This window comes from Rana temporaria, chromosome 5, assembly GCF_905171775.1.
Source record: "Rana temporaria chromosome 5, aRanTem1.1, whole genome shotgun sequence".
NCBI lineage: Eukaryota > Metazoa > Chordata > Amphibia > Anura > Ranidae > Rana > Rana temporaria.
The window spans coordinates 300423117-300448715 of NC_053493.1; the positions used below are offsets into that span (position 1 = coordinate 300423117).

Sequence of the window (25599 nt, forward strand, 5' to 3'; positions counted from 1 at the left end):
CCCATGTTGAGGGCATGTGGCCTGGTGCGGTTCAGGAGAGGGGGGGGCCGCACTCTGTCCCCCCCTCTTTTCTGCGGCCGGCCAGGTCAACGTGCTCGGATAAGGGTCTGGTGTGGATTTTTAGGGGGACTCCACGCCATTTTTTTTTTCAATTTGGGGTGGAGTTCCCCTTAAAATCCACACCAGACCTGAAGGGTCTGGAATGGATATTTGCCGGGAACCGCACGTCTTTTTTTTTTTTGGTTTTTACGGCGGGGTTCCCCTTAATATCCATTCCAGACCTGAAGGGCCTGGTAATTTAATTTGGGGGAACCCCTACACATTTTTTTGTTTGTTTTATGAATGAATCCCTTTAGAATTGTCAGAGCCGACAATTCATTATAGCCGCGTGTGAAATTTTAAATGACTTTTTTCCTTCAGAATGTCACTTTGTGCAGGGGGAGTTCTAAGTGCGGGAAAAATGCGCTATTTCACATGCTGACATTACACCCCCCCTAGGTACGAAATTTAAAGGAATATTTCACTTTTATTGTTTCACTTTAAGAATTATTAATTTCACTGCTCCCGAAAAAACGGCCGTTTTAAAAAATAAAAAAAGCATTGATACATGTTCCCTGGGGCAGGACTGAGGTCCCCAAACACTTTTTAGGACTAAACTTGCAGATTAGCCTTTAAAATGAACACTTTTGATTTCTCCCATAGACTTCTATAGGGAGTTCGGCGCGGCTTTACATATTAGTTTCAATGCGCCGGCTGCTACGCTGGTTCATGCGCCTGATTAAGCCTCCACCCGGAGTACTAATTAATGCATGAACCAGCGCAGCGCACATAGCTTAGTAAATCAGGCCCTTTGAGTCTTTCATGTTGTGGAGCAGTTTTCTTTTCAGTTACACATTAGCTTGAAATGGACACTCAGAGGGCACTTCAGTCGCCTTTTCTGAGATTTATATTATATGCTCATCCATGAGTTCACATGTTATCGTTTTGTAACATCATCAGTGTATTAGGAGGGTTTGTAGCCTCATTGATTTTGATGTATGTTATATGATTTATATGTCACTATATTAGAAAGCTCCCAGCACTGTGGTTATCAGGAAACAGACAACCAGGAAGTGTGGAGATCAGAGAAGAATTACAGCAACTTGAGAGCAAAAACGAACAATGAGGACATGAAAACAGCACTGCATTAAAGGGGAGTTCCACCCACAATTTCACTTTTTAAATATAAATACCCCTGTAATACACAAGCTTAATGTATTCTAGTAAAGTTAGTCTGTAAACTAAGGTCCGTTTTGTTAGGTTGTTACAGCATTTAGATAGTTTATAATCTAGAAATAGACCGTGGCCATCTTAAGTGTGGGCATCATGAAGCCAGACTGTATGACTTCCTGGATTACAGCTTTGCACATGCTCAGTGCACAAGCAATGTAATAGGTTTCAGTCAGGTTTGCAAGGACTACTGGGAAACATGATGCCTATCCCAGAAACCCTTGCAAATAGCCTAGGCAAATAAGGAGGAGGAAGTAATGAAGGACTACAAAATAAAGGTATTTACAAGCAACAAATTAAATAAAAATTGTCCATTCTGAGATTAGAGCATGCAGCACAGACAAACATAAAAAAATGGGTGGAACTCCACTTTAAGGTAAAGGAAGCTATTAAGATAAAAAAAAATAAATTCTGTTACAAACCCTTTAAGGTTTACCTGTAGGTGCAACAAATATCTCCTAAACCTACACGGTTTAGGAGATATTTGCGTGCCGATGTCTACGGCACGCATAACGCAGGCGCACCGAGGGTGCTGTTAGTGAAGGCGATCGTGCCATCACTGACGGCTCCCGCACGCATGCACGAGAGAGACGTCATCGCGGCTTCGGCCAATCACAGTGCCGGAGTCACGATACCCGGAAGTAACTCAGGTATCAATGGTGGCAGCGGAGGAGAGGAACGAGAGTCGCTTCGATCTCAGGTAAGTAATTCATGATGAGCTAGTATGCTATGCATACTAGCTCATTATGCCTTTCTCTTGTGTAGCGCTACCCCCTCAGGAGCTGCTGGTTGTTTTGGGATCGGCGTATTAAGTTACCTCTAATCGTTGTCTAGGGTGATTGTAGTGACTAGAGCAGTAAACGAATGTCCAATCAGCGAATAAGATTTTCTAAATGCTTTATTTCTCGGCCCAACATCAACATGAGGTAGACAAAAAAGGTTGATGAAGTCAGAGAACTTTGCGGTATCAGGCTTGGATAAGAGGAAAGCAATCCTGCTCTCAGTAGTAGTAGATACAGTTCGTCACCACTCCAGCCAGAGTGGGTGAAGTGCCCCCGGACAGACTCTTGCCACGAGCCTGGCAGCCCAATTGTCACTTTAGAGTTGCCACTGACTTGGCTCTCATTTTGAATAAGATGCCAGATGAGGCCTCTGCCACAGGCCTAATGCTGACAATGGTGAACAGCAGAGCCAATCCTCCCCAGTCTTTCTTCTTGGGGCCACCGACTGACAGTACTAAGGTTATCTGTCAGTGTTCGGTCACCCAGATCCCCGATGGTTCGTTCAAGCTTTTCAGACAACCTGCCTCCGGGTTCTTCTTGAGCCGATCCCCCACCGCACAGCACGTAGCTTAGGATCTCTTCAGTATAGGGGGGACCCAGTAAGTCACTGGGGCCCCTGGTAGCATCAGTCGCTCCAGGCCATGAGGGCCCAGAGTCAGGAACTCTGCGTTGTGCGCGACCCCAGGCCAGGTAGGCCATAGTGGTGGGGCCCGCGATGTGTGCACACCCTAAAGGTGAGTGCCGCACCTGGAACCTGCGAAGAACCAAAAACAACGGCCTCCGCCACAGAAATACTCCCCCCCCAGCATGCCCCGCGATGGAAAACTCCTCTAATTGGCTGCTGGGGAAAAACGGCTCCGCCTGGACCCCTCTGGTGCCACCTGCCGCCCAGGGATGGTACCTCATCCCTAGAACGCAGTCTGGCACACAGAACAATCCAGATTTGGCGACAGCCAAATTTGACATAATTCAGAATGAGAGCAAATTACCTCTCTCATTCTTCCACTAACTTTAGCGTAGTGCCTTTACTGAAAGTAAGGGGGCGCTACACTTGCAGGTTTTTTTTAAATAAATACTTTAGGTTTACTTCTTCTTTAACACAGCACAGCTTATTTTATTCCGGTTGATTTATTGCGTGTGTCTCACATAAAGTTGCAGCAGTTCACCATTCATTATATATCACTCTATTCATTGATTTAGAGTGGTTCACACTCACAGACAGCGCAGTAACCTACCTTTGACAACAATCACATTGTACTCCAAAATGTGCAAAGCTAAATCACTGAACAGTGTAAAGACAAATGTCTTTGATTGGTTACTCTACTTGTCACATCATCCTAAAATGACTGAGTGGCGCTCACACTACGACCCGCCTAACTACACTAGCCCATAACCCCGCCCACTCCATCGTTCGCCTCGGTACAAGCGACATCTCCACACAGTGGCTAGAATGTCTCCCCTACCGGAAGTGATGTTCCCTTCCTCCCTGAGAGCTCGGCGCTCTGTGATGATGTCATGAACAAGGGACGGAGATTGTAAGAATCGGTAAAGAATGTCTCCGCTGTTGTTCAGCTTGCAGGAGGCGAGGAGTAAATTTATGGTGAGTAGTTCCCGCCACTGTGTGCTTGTGTCATCTCGTTTGATATTACCTGGAAACAACGTGCAAAGACGTCCTCCGGGTTCTTCAAGAATTACAGTCAGCTTCATAGGGACAGCCTGGGGTGCTGTGCCCGGAGTTTCTATGTACTTCCCCGTGGTCCCTGAGCTGCACATGTATTGTTTGGTCCTTCAGTGAATATCATGCTTATGTTTTCCCCCATTCCTATGTTCAGTGCATGTTCCTTCAGGACAGGGTTATGAGCAGCCCACTTAGGTCACATGAACACTGGGCATCCAATTGTGGGGCGTTAGGGCCACTTTACACCGGAACGCAGTGTGGGAAAGGTGCGTTCTGTGCGTGTTTCCCGCATCACATGTGAACATACTGCCCTTGCGAGATGTGCATGGGTGCCAATTGATTGATAAAGAAGTAAACTTCCTTTACTGACCTGTACCTACAGGTAATGCTTACCTGTAGGCAAGGGCGGACTGACAACTCATGGGGCCCCCGGGCAATAGGAAATTATGGGGCCCCGGGCAATAAATTATGGGGCCACACCGTATACACAGACACACAGTATACATACACGCAGAATACACATACACACACTAAAAAGGTACTGGAGAGGCGGAGCAGCTTTAATCTTGGTTTTTTTTTTTTTTAAACAAAGATTTTTACATACTATCCCTGGTTTTACTGAGGCTGGCAACCCTGATGGGGCCCCCTAGTGGCACGGGGCCCTCGGGCAGTGCCTGAGTTTCCGAATGGTCAGTACGCCCCTGCCTGTAGGTAGTGTATAGGGATGAGATCTGGTGAGTTCGCACACTCCACATGCAGATCACGCCAGGAAGTCAGCACGGCGCTGCGCTAATCACAGGCAGGGAGACATTTCCTGATCTCTGTCCCGATGCGTGGCTGCAATGTCTCCCTGATTAGCGTAGTGCCGTCTTCCTGACAGGCTCTACACGTGGAGTGTGCGAACACGCCGGATCTCATCCCTAGTAGTGTAAATATCTCCTAAACCTGAACAGTTTAGAAGATATTTACATTAAAAGCAGCCAGTGATCTCACTGGCACATGCGCTCTGAACGAACAGATGCATGTTGTCATTCCTGTGCCATGGACAGTGGCTCCTGCGTGCATGCACGGGAGTGATGTCACCGCGTCTCTGACCAGTCACAGAGCCAGAGCCTGCGAAACCCGAAAGCAAGACAGGTGAAGATGGGGCCGCCTGCAGCGCTGACATTGTGGCGCTCTAACAGCTTTGTTTTAAGGTAAGGTTCTTGTAATGTGCTAGTATGTGATGCATACTAGCACGTTATGACTTTACCATGCAGGGAGAAAAAAAAAACGTCTAACGGTATACAACCGCTTTAATAGAACCCTGAACGCATTTCGCGAATGCAACACATTTGCAGCCACCAAACCGCAAGCTACTGCAGTACACTGCGGTTTGGTTTGGCACCATCTGAAAAAGTAGTGCTTATCGCATTACGGTAAATTTGGTAGCACTTTGAAATAAATTGTCTGGCAACACGTCTGAACTCATTGCTGCTTATTTACACCAGCTCCACAAAGAAGTCCTGGGCATTATTTAACCCTTTAGCTGCTATGCAAGACACACTTATATACGTGTTTGTGTGTGTGTGTATGTGAATATGTGTGTGTATTATTCGGCCACAAATGTGGCCGATATTTAACACATCTGCATCTGTGTCAGCAGAGTGTGGAGGAACATGGGGTTCCTCCTCCCTTCTCCACGTGGCTCTGCAGAGCAGCGCCGCGTGGGTGAAACATTAAGGAGAGAGAAGGGAGCTGTCATTAGCAAGGTCTGATGGGGTGGGCGGGACCCAGCTATCCAACATCAGCCAATGGGATGAGGTCTGGGCGGACCGCTACATGTATGCGGCCCGCCCCTTTCTTTAACGGCCCGATCATTGGCTGGATAGCTGCTGGGGCCCACCCACCCCGGGTCCCGCCCACCTCCGACATCACACTGAATCTGTGAGCTGAATCATGCAGAGAGCAGTTTCACACAGCTACATTATAGGCTGTGAAACCATCCAGTGCCACCTGCCAGTGCTAACTATTGCCAATTGGTGCCATGTGCCAACCAGTGCCACCTGCCAGTGCCACCTGCCAATGCTAACTATTGCTAACCAGTGTCAATTAGACCACCTGCCAGTGCCATGTGCCACTGATAACTAGTGCCATCCAGTGCCACCTGCCAGTGTCAATTAGGCCACCTGCCAATCAGTGCCTACCAGTACTTCTTGCCAGTGCCACCTGTTAGTGCCTGCCAGTGCCACCTGCCAATCAGTGCCATCTTCCAGTGCCAATTGGTTCCATCCAGTGCAACCTGCCAGTCAGTGCCATTTGCCAATGTCACCTGTAAGTGCCACGAGCCAGTGCCACCTGTCGAATAAAAAAAAATCGTCCGCCCCGATATCTAAATATCGGGATCGGCCAGAGAAAACCCATATCTGTCGACCTCTGTGTGTGTGTATCTATCTCTATCTATCTATCTATCTATCTATCTATCTATCTATCATCACAATAAATAAATCTGTGTCTGTAGTGCATGTTTAAATCCTAATACATAAATAATAACAGGTTATTTGATTTTTAGTGCAGGAGTATATAATGAGTTTGGCAATTCCAGAGAAATTCTTAAATGCGTTACAATTTAACCACTTGCCACCAAATCGCATACCTGTAAGTCATTGGTTTGAAGCAGTTGTACCAGAGTGACGGTTGGCTCTCTTATAATAACAATCAATGTGCTAACCGGCTGCTTTGCTGTTATTACAAGCAGCAGGAGGTTGCTGGAGACCCGAACAAATCTGAAATCAGCTTTGAGCAGAGCTTGGATATGGTAACCCAGGAGCAACGTCATGACATCCCTTCCGGTTTACTCGGAAGCCAACAGCGCCAGTTTTCATAAATCAAAAGTATTCAAAAATTCCAATCTTGGCCTTTTGAACACTTTGAAGTGCAGAGAAGGGGTTCGGGGTCCTATAGAACCCAGATCCCTCCATAAAGACTACATTCCTTGTGACGGCAATAAAAGTGATCAGAACAAACACGCAGAGAAGCGACCGCATATGTAAGCCCCCATTCACATCTAGGCGTTTTTACGCCTGTAGTGCTACGCCGCTGCCGCCAGAGGGATGAAAACACATGTCCCTCTATGGAGATGGTTCACATCTCCACGCTGAACGCCGGCCGCCTGCCGCCTGAAAAAAGGTCCCGGACCTTTTTTTCAGGCGGCTTTCGGCGTTCGGCTAGGAGATGGGAACCATCTCTATAGAGGGGGTCAATCTGGGGCACATCTAGGCGGACAATACCGGCGTTTTGTCGCCGCAAATCGCGGTACAAAATGCAGCTATTTGTACCGCGATTTGCGGCGACAAAACGCCGCAAATTTGTCTGCCTAGGTGTGAATGGAGCCTAAGTCATGCCTGAAAATGTAATCGGTGTTCAAACCTCAAGTGAGGAATCGTTGGAGCGAGAGCAATAATTGTAGTGCAAGACTTTCTCTGTAACTATAAACATTTTGAAAGTGTTGCAGATGGAGATTTTTAACCACTTAAGCCCCGGACCATATTGGTGGTCAATGACCGGGCCACTTTTTGCAATTTGGCACTGCACCGCTTTAACTGACAATTGCGCGGTCGTGCGACGTGGCTCCCAAACTAAATTGGCGTCCTTTTTTCCCCCACAAATAGAGATTTCTTTTGGTGGTATTTGATCACCTCTGCGGTTTTTATTTTTTTGCGCTATAAACAAAAATAGAGCGACAATTTTGAAAAATTATTTTTGACTTTTTGCTATAATATCCCCCAAAAATATATATATAACAAAAATCCTCAGTTTAGGCCGATACGTATTCTTCTACATATTTTTCATTAAAAAAAAATCGCAATAAGCGTTTGGTTTGTGCAAAGTTATAGCTTTAACAAAATGGGGGATAGTTTTATGGCATTTTTATTAATATTTTTTTTTTTTACTAGTAATGGCGGCGATCAACGATTTTTATTGGTACTGCGACATTATGGAGGACACTTTGGACACTTTGACACATTTTTGGGACCATTGGCATTTTTATAGCGATCAGTGCTATAAAAATGCATTGATTACTATAAAAATTCCACTGGCAGGGAAGGGGTTAACACTAGAGGGCGAGGAAGGGGTTAATTATGTTCCCTGGGTGTGTTCTAACTGAAGGGGGGGGGGGGTGGGACTGACACGGGGAAATGACAAATCGCTGTTCATACATTGTATGAACAGACGATGGGTCATTTCCCCCCCTGACAGGACCGGGAGCTGTGTGTTTACACACACAGCTCCCGGTTCACGTTCTGTAATGAGCGATCGCCCCTATTGGCTGAACGGCGAGATGACGTAGTATATCTACGTGATCTCGCGCAGCAGAGCCGACCTGCCGCCATATAACTGCGGCGGCTGGTCGGCAAGCAGTTAAGTACCTAAATTTGTCAAAGCCTGACATGTTAAGTATCTATTTACTCTGCATGACATCTTTCACATTCTACAAAATAATTGGACTAACTTTGCTGGCTGTTTGTTTTTACAATTCATGAATGTGTTCCTCCCCCCCCCCCCCCCAAAAAATGTGCTTGAAAGACCACTGCGCAAATACGGTGTGACATACAATATTGCAAAACCTCAATTTTTATTGTCTAGGGTCTCTGCTAAAAAATATATAATGTTTTGGGGTTCTAAGTAATTTTCCAGCAACAAATACGGATTTTAACTTGTCTAGCAACAAATATCAGAAAAATGCCTGGTCTTCAAGTCGATTTTTAGTTGACTAAAATGGACTGGAGATTTTAACCAACTAAAACAAAGACGGCATTTTAGTCAAGACTATGACAAAAATAAATAAAATATTTGACGTCAAAACTAACAATGGTTTTGAATGGATGGTGGCCGTATTTGTTCTGTGCTGTAATCTTCTATCAACCTGCCTTTTTTCTATGCAATAGAAGGCTAAATTATGTTACCGGTGACATGTATTCATGTGATTATCACTGCTTTTATTTCTGCTTGATTTCTCAGAATGCTACCAGAGAAGCTGTGACTAGCAAGAACACCAAGCAATTGTTGACTGCGTTTAGCCAGGTGGCTGGAAGGTAATGCAGATTCTAAAGACACAGCAAATGACTAAAGGCGGAGCTCCACCCAAAAGGGGAAGTTCCTCTTTTAAGCCGGCTCCTGTTTGTGAAATGGAGCATTTGGGGGGGTGAGGGGGCGAGTATTTGATTTTGACAGGTACCCGCTCCCACTATTCCAACCGCCTAGGCGATTGGAAGTTCTCTTTCCTCCCTCCTGCAGGCTTCTAGGACCTGTCACTTGTCCCAGAAGACTGCTGGACCGTTCAGTGGGCACCCAGCTGTGAAGCAGCAAGCTTTCACAGCCAGGTGCCTATAGTAAAAATCCTGTTGTGGACACACACACACACACAGGCCGAGCACGGTGTTTGATCATGGGAAGGGTAAGTGGCTGTTTGTTAAAAGTCAGCAGCTACAAGTTTTTTTTTTTTTTTTTTTTTTTGCTGCTGACGTTTCATTTTTACATAGGAGACTGAAATCGCCTCTTTAATTTTTGTTTCCATGCATTTCATACATCTGACCTTCTCCCCTATTTTATTTGTTTGTGTGTTTTGCAGTGAAAATGAGAAAAAGCTGACACTTGACCAAGTTTTCAGAGGTGTTTTGGAGGAGGAAATTGTAAGTAAACTATTGAAATAATCATTTGAAAAAAGACAATAGTCCATTCAGTTCAGCCTGTGTGGATATGTGTTCGTGTAGATAATAAATTTCCATATCCCTGTGTTTGCTAAGAGGCACGTCCAAGAGTCTTTTAAACTATCAATATTCCTGTTGATGCCACTGAGTGTGGAAGTGAGTTCCACATCCTTACGGCCCTGACAGTGTAAGAGGGCCCTTACGCAGCTTAAAGTGGATGTAAACCCTCACATATACCCAGTGAAGTAAACAGATGATACGCAGAGATTAAACGAATCTCCCTACATACATTTTACTTGTATATCTGCTGTCTTCAGCTTGCTTTATTCGTTACAAAGTGCACATCAAGTTCGATTTTTTTTTTTTTTTTTTTTTTTTTTTTTTTTTTTCTTCTTCCCATTCGGCACTGGGAGTGAAGTCTTGGCATACACTGTGTGATAGCTGGTTGGAGTAAAGACACACACACACACTGCAGATAAAGGAAGGAATGTGCAGAGCTGTGCTGGAAATAAATCGGCTCTCTGCTAATCTATTTATAGCACTCGCCCTGACACAAATTTTAAAGATGTTTTTTTTTTTATACGATTGCCGGAGAACTTGTCAGAAGTTATCATGCTGATAACAGAAGAATGGAGCAGCAAAAAGGCACAGGACTTAGGGCTTTGGAAAGAGAGAAGTAAACGCTACAGATAGATGTGCTTGGGTCAAATTGTATGAATCAGGTTTAGACCCACTTTAAGGTTAAACCGCTTCTGTTCAAATCTCATTGTGTGGCCCTGTGTTGTCTTGCACTTTCTGAGACTGAATAGTTTCCTACCTACACTGGGACTGCCATTGAGATATTTGTATATTGCTATCATATCACCTCTCAAGTGTCTCTTCTCCAGGGGGAATACATTTAGTGCTTGTAGTCGTTCCTCATATGTCAGCATTTTCTGCCCAACAATGTACCTCAGGAGAGTTTGGATTTGTTCAAACGGCTGCATTCATACTTCGACTCAAGTCGAGCAACTTGGATGTGACTTGATGTCCCTCTGCAAAGTCAGACCCACTGTTGCAGCACTGTTGAATGTGCAACATTCATGCAAGATTTTCATTCAACTTCTAAGGGTTAACATTGAAGTCTGTGGCCCTCAAGTTGCACGAAAGTCAGGCCAAAGTAGTGCATGAACTACTTTAAAGTTGCTGCGACTTTAAGTCACACATGTATGAATAGTAATCATTGGAAAACATAGGGTATGACTTGTCATCTGAATTTGAAATCCAAAGTCGCATGACCAGTCACACGTGTGGATGGGGTTAACACCACTGAATCAAAATGACGACAATATCTATCCAACTTTAAAAAAAAAAATAGGGAAAGGGAAAGCAGGGACTTGGAAAAAAAATGGGTTTAAAGCCTTAAGGTTTTTCACCCCCCCCCCCCCTTACCTGAGCTCAATCCAGCTATGTACACAAGCGCAGCGACTCCAGCCTCTGTCAGGGCTGGCTATGGGAGTCGCTTGTACCAGTCCTGGGAGTTGACATTGGTGGGTCCTATGGTTACTGTTTGGGACTCTCCCTGTTCACACTGGTTGGCATAGATAACTGGGCAGGATTGAATTCTAATTGTGATCCATTTAATTCTGCCCAGCAGCAGCATAGCTAGCTGTGTATGACTTGGGAGGTTTGGACTCTTTCTGTAGGTTTGAATGGGCAGAATCGAATGCATCCCACCCACCATCAGAGCTGTGAAAGTTGCATCACTTGCATAGCCTAAAAGACTACAAAGGGGAGTGTTGCAGACTCTAGCTGCTGTGGAAGGGACAGAGTCTATCAGCAGGATATGCAGAGTGTCGCATGATACTAAACCCAGAATACCAGAGGATCTGCAGACAACAGAGCAGAATGGTACAGAGGTATGATCTATGCTGGGATTGATCATTCCATTCAGTTCTAGTGAAAAAGTTAGAATTCATGTTTAAAATGTTACTTTGGAAAAATAATCTGGATTAGATTAACTATTGGGAGCAACATAAAGTGGACTGTTTGTATGTGTCGCTGTTTATTGGATCTCTACTTTTTTTTTGCAGTCATCTACTGTTTTTCTATCCTGTGTTGTGTCCAATACCAGACAGTTACTTTAAGTGCTGAGGGAGGCATTTCAAAGTTGGGATAATGTTACAAGCGACATGTTTGGGGAGCAATTTAATTTCATGTGAAATGACAAACTCCTGTAATAGGAAAGAACGTGTCCGTTTCATCAGACATGGTCCTGCCGCCTTACCAATGTGACATGGGCAGATGACTTGCCCTCCATGGGGACCTGCTCTGTCTCATTCCACTGCATATGGGAAACCTGTTGGTTGCACTGGGCAGCGGAAAAGAAAAGTAATTACATAACAGTACTGCAGGTGAAACAGTTCTAGTTACATTGGTGGGGATGTGTCCACAGAACAAACTATGTATATGATATATTGGATTGAATAAATAAGCCGAGACTTTAAATATTACTGAAGCCCATGACAGATTTACGGTTCTCTTAAAATCAACAAGTCTTTGAAAGTGATGACAGGAGATTATCTTTACACTAATTATAATTACAATGGAATAAGTGTTTAATTGGATTATTGGACACTCCTATTATAAGCTTATGTTGCAAAGGGGAATATAAGTGGCTGCCTAAATAGGGACTCCATATGATAAAAGTACCTAGAACATTATCCATATATTCATAGTGCCGTCTAAAACCTAAGTACATTTTTGCATAACTACTGTTACTATACAGTTTTCCCAATAGAAAGATAGGATGTAAAGCAGGGGTCTTCAAACTACGGCCCTCCAGGTGTTCAGGAACTACAATTCCCATCATGCCTAGTCATGTCTGTGAATATCAGAGTTTTACAATGCCCCGTAGGAGGTGTAGTTCCGCAAAACAGCTGGAGGGCCGTAGTTTCAGGATCCCTGATGTAAAGGGATGGTGAGCATCTGTTCGCATATTTGCACAATGTTTTAATGGGAAATGAGAGTTTTTTTTTTATTTATATATAACTATTTTATTGTAACAAGCAAAGTGCATATTTCATGGGAATTTTTCAAGTGGTGTCTTGTTTGGGGTGCCACGTTGTGATATTTTCATTGAAAGCGCGTTACTGCATTGCATGGCTCTGAATGGGTGCTTAAAGTTTTGGAAGGAAGGCAGAATAGGTGTTCACCATTGCAGCAGTGCTTTAGCTGAGGTATTTTTGGTACCTGTATATTTTATTATGGTGTTTATTGCTTAGTGTGTACTGTTTCATTCCTTCTCTGACTTTGTAGTTGTTTGCTGGTAACAGTGATTATTTCACTTTATTTCATACATTTGTTTATTTGTGTTATTGTAGATTAACCAAGCATCTTGTGAGAACTGTCTTGCGATTATTTCTCTTGCCATCAATGGCGTTACAGAAGGTATGAACTTTAAATCTGAACATATGAAATGTATCAAAGACCGATATAAATGCCTATTTATATTTAGCAGCGCTACCACATAAACAAACATAAATCCATAAATTAATTTTATATACAATCAAACTTCATAAAGGTGGACGTGATTTACACTTTTATTACTGGGGGCAGCGCACAACCATTCAATTGTTTTTTAAATAAAATGTATCGCCTTTGTTCTGTTTGGTAAATAGGAAGCCCTCATGGTCTTGCATCACGTCCACAGCACAGTGGAGCTGGTCTTTATCTACTGGTCTACTGTCATTATCGAAAGGCAGAAACTTCTGAACCATTCTGCAGTATGTTCTTATTATGAGCACTACTGACTCTCTGGCCAGATACTTTTATTTAGAGTTCATTTCTAAGCATGTTTGGCATGCCACTGTTGTATCTGTGTGTTCCCACCTAAGCAATATACAGAAGAGACCAATCAAATTTGCACTAATTTTCCAAACATCAGAACGGAAATGCTTTGGGAGGAAGAAGTCGGTGCAACCAAAGCTGCCAGAGGTTTGAGTGGACACTGTCAACCTAAATCTCTGCACCTGGGCTCCCAAGTTTTCATTCTCATTGCTGCCATTTGAGGAAGTGTCGCTGCTAGATGGGAGAGAAGGAGATAAAGCAAGCAAATGATTAAAATTAATTTTAATATTAAAGGGGTTGTAAAGCTTCACTGGGGACCCTGCAATCGCCGAATGCATTTTTACCTTAATGCATAGGATGTATTGAGGTGAAAAAACATGAACCTTTACAACCCCTGTAATACTTTCACCAAATAACAAGTGCTTTTGCTGTCCCAGATCATACTTTTTCATTGTGTCCAAGTTATGTTTCTTTGTAACCCTGGATCATGCTGCTCTCTACAAGCAAAAGACTTAACTGGGTTTTAAAGGTTAGTTTTTTTCTTTTTTTTTTTTCTAAATAGGTTCCTTTAACCTAGTGCATTGTTGGTTCACTTACCTTTTCCTTCGATTTCCCGTCTAAATTTTTTTTTTTCTTTGTCTGAATTTCTCACTTCCTGTTTCTCCTCGGTAAGCTTGTCCCCATCATCCGAACTGTTCTAGCTGGGGGTTAGTCAACTAGAACAGCTTACTAAGGAGGAACAGGAAGTGAGAAGTTCAGACAAAGGGGGAAAAAAAACATTTAGAAGGGAAATGGAAGGAAAAGGTAAGTGAACCTACAATGCACTAGCTTAAAGGAACCATTTAGAAAATAAAAAAACAAACATTTACAACCCCTTTATAGTACTTTAAAACAATTTTTTTTTGGGGATAAAGTAAAGGGAGGGTTATAATCCCATCAAGGTGTGTTTTTATTTTTTGTCCCATTGCAACGTCATACAGTGGAAGGAACAACGTGGCAGGGGGGAGCCTGGTAAAGGCAGCGGTGGGAGGGAGGTTGGACCCTCTTCCGCCACCTGTAATGGTAATACAGCAGCTGCTTGGCCCCTCAGATAACTTTTACATAAAAGAGGATAAAAAAAATGATACCGGATCATGGTTGGAGGCTCCAACCATGATCCCGGTATAACCACTTTCTTACCGGGCTGTATACAGTATATACGCGTATGGCGGTAGAGAAGTGGTAAATGCAGGCATGTTTATCAGCTGGGGTATGCAATGATATTTTGTTCTTCAAAAAAAATTTTTATTTATGACAAAATGGATTTGTGGCAAAACATTTATTTTGAATATAGACGTTAATATGTGGTAGGTGAATTCAGAAATATTTTCATTTTTAAAGAAAGATGACTGGATTTTTAAAACCTTTTGTGTTTGTGTATTTTTTTACATATATAATTGGGTGATTCTTTTTTTGGGGTGGGGGTCAAAGGGTTTGGGACACTTATAGCTGTCATGTACGGTTGGTTGGCATACTAAGTGTTTTTACTTTTAACTATACCGTAAACTATACTTATTTTTTCATGAAGGTATTTGTACAGCTACCACACCTTTTGTGCTCTTGGGAGATGTCCTCGACTGTCTTCCTCTGGACCACTGCGATAGAATCTTTACATTTGTTGAAAAAAATGTTGGAACATGGAAAGCCGTAAGTAAAAGTGCTTTAAGGTATACTTGGATCCTGTCCCAGAAGGAGAAAACGCTAAAAAAGGCTCATAACCGCAATAATGACGAATTCCTGTTTTTCTGTATTGGTGCCCTAAAAAAAAAACCTTCGTTCCCAGGCGAAATTTCAGCTTCCGGCACTGCGTCGCTTTAACTGACATTTGCACGGTCGTGCGACGTGGCTCCCAAACAAAATTGACGTCCTTTTTTCCCCACAAATAGAGCTTTATTTTGGTGGTATTTGATCACCTCTGCGGTTTTTATTTTTTGCGCTATAAACAAAAAAAGAGCGACAATTTAAAAAATATATATATTTTTTTTTTACTTGTCGCTATAATAAATATCCCCTTTTATTTTTTTATATATTTTTTTAAATTTTTCTCAGTTAAGGCCGATACGTATTTTTCGACGTATTTTTGTAAAAAAAAAATCGCAATAAGCGACTGGTTTGCACAAAAGTTATAGTGCCTACAAAATGGGGAACAGAATTATGATTTTTTTTCATTATTTTTTTTTTTTTTACTAGTAATGGCAGCGATCTGCGATATTTTTTTTTTTTTTTTTTATTGGGACTGCAATATTGCGGCGGACGTATCGGACACTTTCGACACAAATTTGGGACCATTCACATTTAAAAAAATGCACTAATTACTGTATAAATGTGACTGGCAGGGAAGGGGTTAACACTAGGGGGTGAGGAAGGGGTTAACTGTGTAGCCTGGGTGTGTTCTAACTGTGTGGGGGGAGGGGGCTGACTGGGGGAGGTGACCGATGCTGTGTCTCTATTTACAAGGGACATAGATCTGTCTTCTCTCCCCTAACAGCACGTGGAGCTCTGTGTTTACACACAGAGCTCCACGTCCCTGCTGTTACCGGCTGTGTTTCCCACGATCGCGTGTACCCGGCGGACATCGCAGCCGCCAGGTACACGCATCGGGTCCCCAGCGATGCGGCGGCACAGTGGTTACCCGCCGCGCGCCCCCCAGTGGCGCGCGGGTAATCCTTTTAAAATTACGTCCAAAGACGTCCACTTGGCACCTGAGAACCGCGCTGTTGACGTCTTTTGTCAATAGCGCGGGTCTCAAGTGGTTAATTATACATCTTGTTTGACCATCCATGTTAGGCCGGGTTCACATATGTGCGAATTGGATGAGAGTTTTCCCGCATCCAATTCACATGACAAACGAGTGTGAACGGCTCTCAATAGAGACGGTTCACACAGGTCTGGGGCGGCCACAGTCCACAATCCAAAAGGGTCCTGTGCTTCTTTGGGTCCAGTTCAGGTGCGAATTTAGGCAAAAACTCAGACCTGATTTGCACGTGAACAAGGATGCAACGGACTCCATGCTGGGAACCGCGGCCGCACATATGTGAACCCGACCTTGGTGAATCTTCAATAGACCCGTTCTAGGTTTGGCTATATATACACTTGATTCAGTGAGGTTTTCACTGAATACTACTCAAAACAAATGATGATCATTTTCTCATATCATAACTATTTTGCTTTGGTTTTATTTTCATTATATGCTTGAAAACCTGATCTGCATGAACTTTCTCTTCTGATTTCAGAATACATTTTATTCAGCTGGCAAAAATTACTTGCTAAGGATGTGTAATGGTAAGATCCTCAAATTTTACTAGTTATTTTTTTATCCTTATGTTTCTGTTTATCCCGATGTTCATGCTTGATTAGCATTTTGGGGGCAGAGACTTATTTTAGTTCTCTGATAGGGTAAATAGTTTCAATAAACTTCATATGGTATGGAGCAGTAAAACACTGGATTTCCCCAGTTCTTTTCAGCCATGTGACTGTAACTTTCATATCTCATTGAATTGCCGTCCCTGTTTTGAAAATTAAGAATCATTATTTTGGTGTTTTTAGCTTTGTGAATTGAGCCTGTGGTCTTTGTAACCTGGGTTGTGTAGGAAACTTTATGAATCCTTTGTACTCCTCTTGCAATGTTTATTCCAGACCTTTTGAGGAGACTCTCCAAGTCACAGAACACTGTGTTTTGCGGGAGGATTCAGCTGTTTCTTGCCCGCTTATTTCCACTTTCAGAAAAATCAGGTGAGTTTCAGACTGCTGTCAGTCGGTACCATTCGTTGGGAAAACACTTTGATAAATGAGACTGACCGTTAACAAAGTAATGACTTTTTTTTTTATGATTTGTTTCTAAGGTTTGAATTTGCAGAGTCAGTTTAACCTGGAGAATGTCACTGTGTTCAATGTCAATGAGAGTGAGAGCACTCTGGGACAGAAAGTGAGTGCCATTTTCCCAATATTAATATAGTTAACAATGTTCTAACTAATTTACATAAGCAGATAAACTTTTCACATATACATTTTTTATTTATTTTTATTTTTTTAACAGCAAGTGGAGGATAGGGATGATGGAATGGAGATTGAGGAAGGTGAAATGGGAGATGACGAAGCCCCCAACAACAGTTCGTAAGTATGCCCTTTGATCCGCATTGGAGTTGATGCAAACTATTCCCGCAATGTAGTTGTAAAAGTCGTACCCTGTAGGAATTGTATTTGAGTGCTCAGATTTAGCCCTCGTTCACACTGACATGGTTTTTCTACTGGTTTCTCTATGCCTAACTATGCTCAACATGCAGAATCCTATTCTTTCTTGTCCCTCTCCGTAATTGTACACTTAGTGCCTTGCACTCAAAGAACATGAGCTTTTTAATTTTAGCATATTAAGGCAGTTTTGGCCTCATAGACTTCAATAGGTGCGCCTGTAAATGTGCGATACATGCACTTTTGTACCCAAATAATTCTCCTTTTATAGAACTGCTTTTCTCTCCTTATTCAGCCCAGGGTACAAACGTGTGAAGCTTGATACACATGCAGTAAAGGCCTGTATTACGCCTAAAAGTGCTTGAAAAACATTGCTTCATAGTAACTAGTAATGGTGTGAATGCAGGCTTTAGTCTTTCAGCGAATGTAAAGACCAGTGGGGCTTTTCAGGCCACACAAGTGTCCTGATTGGTTACTTACCTGGGAAGTCAGATTAATTTCTAGGAATAAGCATGCAGTATTCTATATAACATAATTTCATTTTTTCTAGGTCAATTCCCATAGATTACAACCTATATAGAAAGTTTTGGTCGCTGCAGGACTTTTTCAGGAATCCAGTACAGTGCTATGACAAGAGTTCCTGGAAGATATTTCTTAAGGTATACTTCCCTTATAGGTGATATATAGAGCATAGTTTCAATATTTTCTAAAGGAGATTTTTTTAAGATTTTTGGATTACATTTCAGGCAGCTAAATGTCAAATTTTGCTAATTAATAGTTTGGTTTTACAGTGTTCAGCAGATAAGGCGCTACAATATTCTGATTACAAAATGGTATTGGTTCTCAAACTGCATTCGCACAGGCTTTTAGCTGCATACACTGTAATGACAAGCTGTTAGTGGCTGCAACTGTTTGTGTCTGTGTACACGGGCTAATTCCCTGCTCCTGGGATTCACACCGTTGCTAAATGTCTGTGCAAATGGTGCCTTACATTTTGTAAAGTGCATTTTGCTCCCATGTTGTTAAGGTCTATTTAGAATCCCCACACGGCTGAATCAGTCAGAGGAGGAACACAGCCCCTCACTTTTTTATTTTGTTGTAGCTTTAGTTCACATTTTTCGGGGGAATTTTTTCAATAACTGAAAAGTACAAGGCACTACATCAAGATCTTTAACACCTGGCTTTCTTCGTTAAAAATTGTATAGGCGAGACCATATGATATTTTATAAAGTGCATTTTTTGTTTACCTTTTTATGCTATATACTATTATCATTTCGCACAAGATGAAAGGCTGCTGTATTGTATTCTATTTCTCATAAGCTTTGCTTATATAAGAATCACCCCTCCCTTTGTCTAGTTCTCGGAGGAGGTTCTTGCAGTGTTTAAGAGTTACAAGCTGGACGATACTCAGGCATCACGAAAAAAAATCGACGAGCTGAAATCGGGAGGTGAACATGTGTACTTTGCTAAGTTCCTGACAAGTGAAAAGGTAATATAAATATCGCAAGCTGTGTGCTCGCTAAGAGTTTCTATAGTAATTGGACCAAATAGCTGTCATTCTGCTTAGTTCTGTCTCGATCAAAATACACTGCTAATGACAGGCCCAAATCTATTCATTGTATTCCTGTGGTCTTATAGAGAACAAATTTGGTTCAGTAAAGTGTGTTAATTTTTTCTGTATATATTGTTTTTAGTTGATGGATTTACAGTTGAGTGACAGCAACTTCCGCCGACATATCTTGTTGCAGTACCTTATATTGTTCCAGTACTTAAAAGGCCAAGTAAAGTTTAAGAGGTAATTTATGTATTGATACAGTAATTGTATATACTGGTTCTTTTTGGGGGGGGGAGTTTAACAAAGCAACCAGGAAGGTGGGGTTTTTGGATTTGTATCTTGTATTATATCAAATATCGTCTCTGCTGTTACAATGCTTTTTTTATTATTTAAATTTAAATTGTACTTCTAAGTGAAGTAAATTGCACTGATACTGGGAATCACAAAGTGTATCAAAACCTAAAAAAGAATATGATGCAGTTTACCAATCCTTCAATGTGGTTGCTGCATTTTTTATTTTTTTTTCTGTATTTTCACCTGGGGATTGTGCCAGTAACATGCTTCCCACCCTAATGTGACAATAGTCGCTTTACTGTATGTATGGAGGAGCAGCCTTTTCGCCCTAGGACAGGACTACAAATGCCTCTTCCCTCCTTATCTCTGTAACATAGAATGAATGTGTTCTGTAGTCCACAGAAAAAATCTGGGTAGGGCTGGTAGCACTAGTTATGGCAGGATCAATAGGTATTTTATTCCAGATGAGTGTTCCTCTCAAGCTATTCTGTGGTGTAAAGGTGTACCTTCTGGTACTTTTTTACTTTGTGTAATGAAATGCTTAGGTTGAAGGTAACAAAACATTTCCTTGTTCGGGATTTCCAGTTCATCTTGGAATACCTGAACATAATGGAAACAAACTTCCAACAGCAGATCCTGGCCAATCTGGTCATTACAAAGACTGATTTTGTTTAATATTCAGTACATATTGACGTAGAAAGGGGGATTTGAGTTGATTACTTGCTGCACTTCGCTACACCATTGACAGATTAGACCATTTTCAAATGAATGTTGCTTACAATCAAGCCATGCGTTTATGAAGAGGAAGGAGTAGCCTAAAAGTGTATCTAATGCCTAAATCTTAATTTATTGTATCCTGTTGGAGATTTCCCTTCATGTCCTGTCCTGTAGACCCAGCAAGAATTGAGTAGAAATCTCTCCAAAGTAAAGGGAAATCCCTCACTAATACAGATGTCTTCTTTTGGAAGACATTCTCTAACATTTTGGATTTTCTATCACTTTCCTGTTTTGGTAACGGTGGTCACCAGGCCACAACAGTGGATTGAACAACTCAGCGGGGACACATTTGATACTAAAAATCCTAAATGATTTTTGCCTTTTTAAATATACATACAAAACGCAGAATAAAAAGTATGTATTTACTCCTAATTTTGATATGTTCCCGATGTCTTGCTTATCGCATGCAAATTCTTTTGTATTTCAGCTCTAATTATGTGTTGCTAGATGAGCAGTCTCTTTGGATTGAAGATACCACCAAGAACGTTCATCAGGTATATAGAGGAAGACTGTTACTGCTGTGCTCACTTATATTGTGGAAGGCCAAAATGGTATAAATGTATTTTATTTTCCTTATTATAGTTGCTGCGTGAGACTCCCCCTGATGGAGAGAAGTTTTCAAAAATGGTGGAGGTATGCCATATCATATAGCACTATTGTGGTGGTTACAGAATGGGCGCAATATTGAACTTACCTTCTGAAACCTTCTATTTAGCACATACTAAGCACAGAAGAAAACTGGAATTCTTGGAAAAATGAAGGCTGTCCAAGTTTCGTGAAAGAGAGGTAATGCGTGGCTTTTGTGTCTGTGTGTTAATGCTCTGTTTGTTTTTTTCTACACTACGTGTGTGTGTGTGTGTGTGTGTGTGTGTGTGTGTGTGTGTGTGTGTGTATATATGTATCCTGAAGAATCTACTCTTCAGTACTATGGAAGTTAGTCTGCATTGGTGTTAGACCTGCATGATTAATCGTTAAGAATCGAGATCGCGATTCTTTCCCCCTCACGATGTTGACAAAGCATTTTCCCAATTCTATGCAGAGTTCTCTGCTCACGCCGACGGCTGTCAAAGGAAAAAAAAGAGGCAGGCTACCAAGTTTCACAACACTCCTTGGCTGCCTAAATATAAACATTGAAAGGTTTTGTTCGTTGGATCAAAGGAATGAACTTTGGTCTGTAAATGACCTTAAAGACTGAACCTTTTTCTGACACTTGTAGGTTTCAAGTTCAAGTATTTCTGCTGGAAAAAAAAAAAAAAATATATATATATATATATATATATATATATATATATATATATATATATAATTACAATTTAGCAGAGACACTAGAAAATAAAATGGTGGTTGCAATATTTTATGTTGCACTGTATTTGCGCAGCAGATGCAATCTTGGGGGGGGGGGGGGGGGGGAATACACTTTAATAAAACATAAATAAACGGTAAAGTTGGCAAAAAAAAAAAAATTCTTGTATAATGTTAAGATGTTAATGCCGTGAGAATCGTGATCTTTATTCTAAGCAAAATAAATTGGTGTGCATAGTGCCCTATTTTTAGCAGGAACACATCTTTTTGATCTCCAATAACATTGGAGCGCTATATACTCTGTGAGTGTGGCAAACTGTTAGGAGCACTGCCCTATTTGGATAATAATAGATGTTCAAATGGATGGAAATGTCCGAGAGCCGTATAGAAGAGCTCGGAATGGGGCACACTGGGGAGGATCATAACATTAATAGTTGCACTGATCACTTTCCCTACTACAGTCCATTATTCCCAGAGCTCATTTTCCCATGGGCTGCCCCCTGGCTCATCTGAATGGTCAGCAGTGTTGATGACCAACAAAGACCGTAACAATACATTTTTCTTTAAAACATAAACCTGGTCCAAAAAGATCCGTACACTTGCTCTTTAAGTACCAGCACTGCGCCAAAAGTAACCTAAATGTGCAACAGCTGCTACTTTAAATAAAATGATAAATAGGCATTTACAGTATAAACTAAAATAGTAGCTCTAAACAGTGTAAATAAACCCAGTGAAAGGTGATGGTGATCAACACTAATAATAAAGTTTGTGCAAAAATAGTTCATAAATGTGACTGGATTGTCTCTAACAAGGAAAGCTGAATATATCCTTATGTGAAATCTTCAAAACTTTCACCCCACCACATGCACTCAGTGTTTACACTACCCTTTGGTTAAACACTCACTGAAGGACGATGTCTTGCACTCTCATGCTTGACACCAGACATCTACTCTCCATATATAATGAAACAAAGAGCTCCAATAGTGCAGTATCATTGTAAAAAGTTTATTAAAACATTGCGCTCACACAAGCTCAAATCAATGAAGCCTAGAGGCATCCAGTTGCAGCAACAAGTACTGGTGTAATGTGGTTTCAGTGGACACAGCAAAGGTGAACTGAATCTCAGCGAACGATCGTGATCCTCTGAGTGTCACTTCTGGTATAGCGTCAAATGTAAAAAACTGTTTGCCGTACAGCCAGGTCCCGACTTACTCATGGGATCCCTTGAGTAAGTTGTTATGACAAAACGTTGGGACGTGGCTGTACGGCAGCCAGTTTTTTTACGCTTGGCGCTATACCGGAAGTGTTTTAATAGAATAAACTTTTTACATCGATACTACACTACTGGTGCGCTTTTGTTTCATTTTATATATGGAGAGTATGATATCGGGTGTCACGTCTGGATATCGGTGGAGATTTAACCCTGTAAGAGTTGATGCTACTTTGCCGAGCATCGTCATTCGGTGAGTGTTTAACCAAAGGGGAGTGGAAACACTAAGTGCACGTGATGGGGTGAAAGTTTTGAAGATTTCACATCAGGATATATTTAGCTTTCCTTTGTTTTGAGACAATCCAGTCTTGTGTATGGACTATTTTTGCACAAACATTGTTTATGTATTAGTATTGATCACTATCGCCTGTCACTGGGTTTATTTATTCTGTTTAGCGCTACTATTTAATTTATACTGTAAATGCTTATTTATAATGCATTTTCTTTACCCTGTTCCCCTTAAAGAAGCTATATGTGTGAAGGCTTTGAGAAAGGAGATTCTTGTTGGTGTCAAAGTTGAATCTCTTTACTAATATACACACTAACAGCAAGCGGTTGAACACAACTGTGGAAATTGAAATTTAGCATATATTCTACATGCTATGTTCCTGCCTAGAACAGCAAATGTATATGTTTTTACAAGCATTGTGAATAACTATTGAAATATGTATAATGTTAGTATTTTGGTGTTGTATTTATGTAGGGGGTGTAGTGCCAAAACATTCCCTCGTGGCTCAGGACAGGTTGGACATAATGATATAGAGACCATGGGGCAGATCCACGTACATTTAGATCGGCGCTGCGTATCAGAGATACGCTACGCCGCTGTAACTTACTTTTGAATTCTTTGAATCCACAAAGAATTTGCGCCGTAAGTTGCGGCGTAGTGTATCTCTCGGCGCATAATTCAAATTGGCGGGTAGGGGGCGTGATTCATTTAAATGAAGCGCGTCCCCATGCCGAATGAACTGCGCATGCTCCGTTTTAAAATTTCCTGCCGTGCTTTGCGCGAAATGACGTCGCAACTACGTCATTTTTTGAACTTGGATGTGAGTTACGTCCATCCCTATTCACGGACGACTTGCGCAAAAAAAATTCAAATTTCGACGCGGGAACGACGGCCATACTTAACATGGCAAGTCTATCTATACGCCGCAAAATACCAGCTTTAACTATACGCCGGAAAAAGCCGACTACAGACGACGTTAGAAAATGCGACGGCCGCGCATACGTTCGTGGATCGTCGTAAATCGCTAATTTCCATACCCGACACGGAAAACGACGCAAGCTCCACCCAGCGGGCGCCGAAGTATTGCATCTAAGATCCGAAGGCGTACGAAGCCGTACGCCTGTCGGATCTTACCCAGATGCCGTCGTATCTTGGTTTGAGGATTCAAACTAAAGATATGACGCGGGTAATTTGAAAGTACGCCGGCGTATCAGTAGATACGCCGGCATACTTGCTCTGTGGATCTGCCCCCATGTTTTAAAAAAAATAAAAATAAGAATTGAGTTTGAACATATGTTAATTTGTTTTCTTTTTAATGCAGACCGCAAGACGGCAAACCACAGAAAGTAGCAAGAAAACGTCCGGCCCCTGAGGACTTTCTGGGCAAAGGTTCAAATAAAAAGCTCCTAATGGGAAAGTAAGATCCCCCCCCCCCTTTCTGTTGTCTTTATATGGAAATGCAATATTTTTATCTGTCACCTAGGGGCACCCTAGTGGGTGTTCTCATTTTATAGGGCTTCATATGCCACATACTGAAGGCTTTCAATTGCATCTGTATTGTGTGCTTGAAGATGTTTAAAGCGGGGGTTCACCCTATAAAAAATTTCTAACACTACATCCAGCCTGCGCGCCGAATAGAGCCGAGCCGACCCAAGCTTCTTTCAGGAAGTCGTGACGCGCTATATGCACCTTCGTTTAGCATGTCAATAGGAACGCCCACTCCCGCGGAATTCCCTACCTGGAAGCCGCGGTGAATTCTAAGGATAAACGCTATCTACGGCCAAAAAAAAAAAAAAAGGTCAGTGTAATTTCATTTGCAGAACTGGGCTGGATGTAGTGTTAGACATTTTTTATTTAATTACTCATTCTGTCACTTGACAAAATCTGCTTGTCTCTAAGGCAGTTTTTTTTTCTGCATGATTTGAAGGGGCATCAGTAAGACACTGTTGAAAAAGGTATTTGCCCACTGACAAAGAAATGATCAGTTTTATTTTAACTGTAAGCGACAGAAAAACAACAAAAATATCCAGAAAAACACATTTCAAAAAAGTTATAAATTGATTTGCATTTTAATGAGTGAAATAAGTATTTGACCCCTTTTGCAAAGCATGACTTGATGGCAAAACCCTTGTTGGCAATCAGAGGTCAGATGTTTCTTGTAGTTGGCCTCCAGATTTGCCCACATTTTGGGGGGGATTTTGTCCCACTCCTCTTTGCAGCTCCTCTCCAAGTCATTAAGTTTTCGAGAATGATGTTTAGTAACTCGAACCTTCAGCCCCCTCCACATATTTTCTATGGGATTCAGGCTTCTTGAGCCACTCCTTTGTTGCCTTGGCCGTGTGTTTTGGGTCATTGTCAAGCTGGAATACCCATCCATGACCCACTTTCAATGCCCTGTCTGGGGAAAGGAGGTTCTCACCCTAGATTTGATGGTACGTGGCCCCACCCATCGTCCCTTTTTGATGTGGTGAAGTTGTCCTGTCCCCTTGGCAGAAAAACACCCCCAAAGCGTAATGTTTCCACCTCCATGTTTGATGGTGGGGATGGTGTTCTTGGGGTCATGGGCTGCATTCCTCCTCCCCCAAACAAGGTGGGTTGAGCTGATGCCAAAGGGCTCAATTTTTTGGTCTCATTTGACCACAACACTCGTCCAGTTCTCCCGAATAATCATTCAGATGTTCATTAGCAAACTTCAGAC

At 42.0% G+C, this 25599-nt stretch overlaps 1 protein-coding gene across 2 annotated transcripts in view; it reads left to right on the plus strand.

Moving 5' to 3' along the window:
• The first annotated feature begins 3482 nt into the window (after positions 1-3482).
• Positions 3483-25599, plus strand: part of THOC1 (THO complex 1) — a 33716-nt gene continuing 11599 nt past the window's right edge. The window contains exons 1-16 of one of the 2 annotated variants that reach the window (XM_040354042.1): positions 3483-3651; positions 8731-8804; positions 9341-9401; positions 12782-12848; positions 14815-14933; positions 16520-16568; positions 16923-17018; positions 17129-17211; positions 17323-17399; positions 18025-18133; positions 18832-18963; positions 19169-19269; positions 20528-20594; positions 20683-20733; positions 20816-20886; positions 24223-24318. In XM_040354042.1, the coding sequence (XP_040209976.1) occupies positions 3604-3651; positions 8731-8804; positions 9341-9401; positions 12782-12848; positions 14815-14933; positions 16520-16568; positions 16923-17018; positions 17129-17211; positions 17323-17399; positions 18025-18133; positions 18832-18963; positions 19169-19269; positions 20528-20594; positions 20683-20733; positions 20816-20886; positions 24223-24318 (1301 nt within the window). In that variant the 5' untranslated portion in view covers positions 3483-3603. The remainder of the gene's footprint in view (positions 3652-8730; positions 8805-9340; positions 9402-12781; positions 12849-14814; positions 14934-16519; positions 16569-16922; positions 17019-17128; positions 17212-17322; positions 17400-18024; positions 18134-18831; positions 18964-19168; positions 19270-20527; positions 20595-20682; positions 20734-20815; positions 20887-24222; positions 24319-25599) is intronic. The other variant, XM_040354043.1, reaches the window with a different exon arrangement.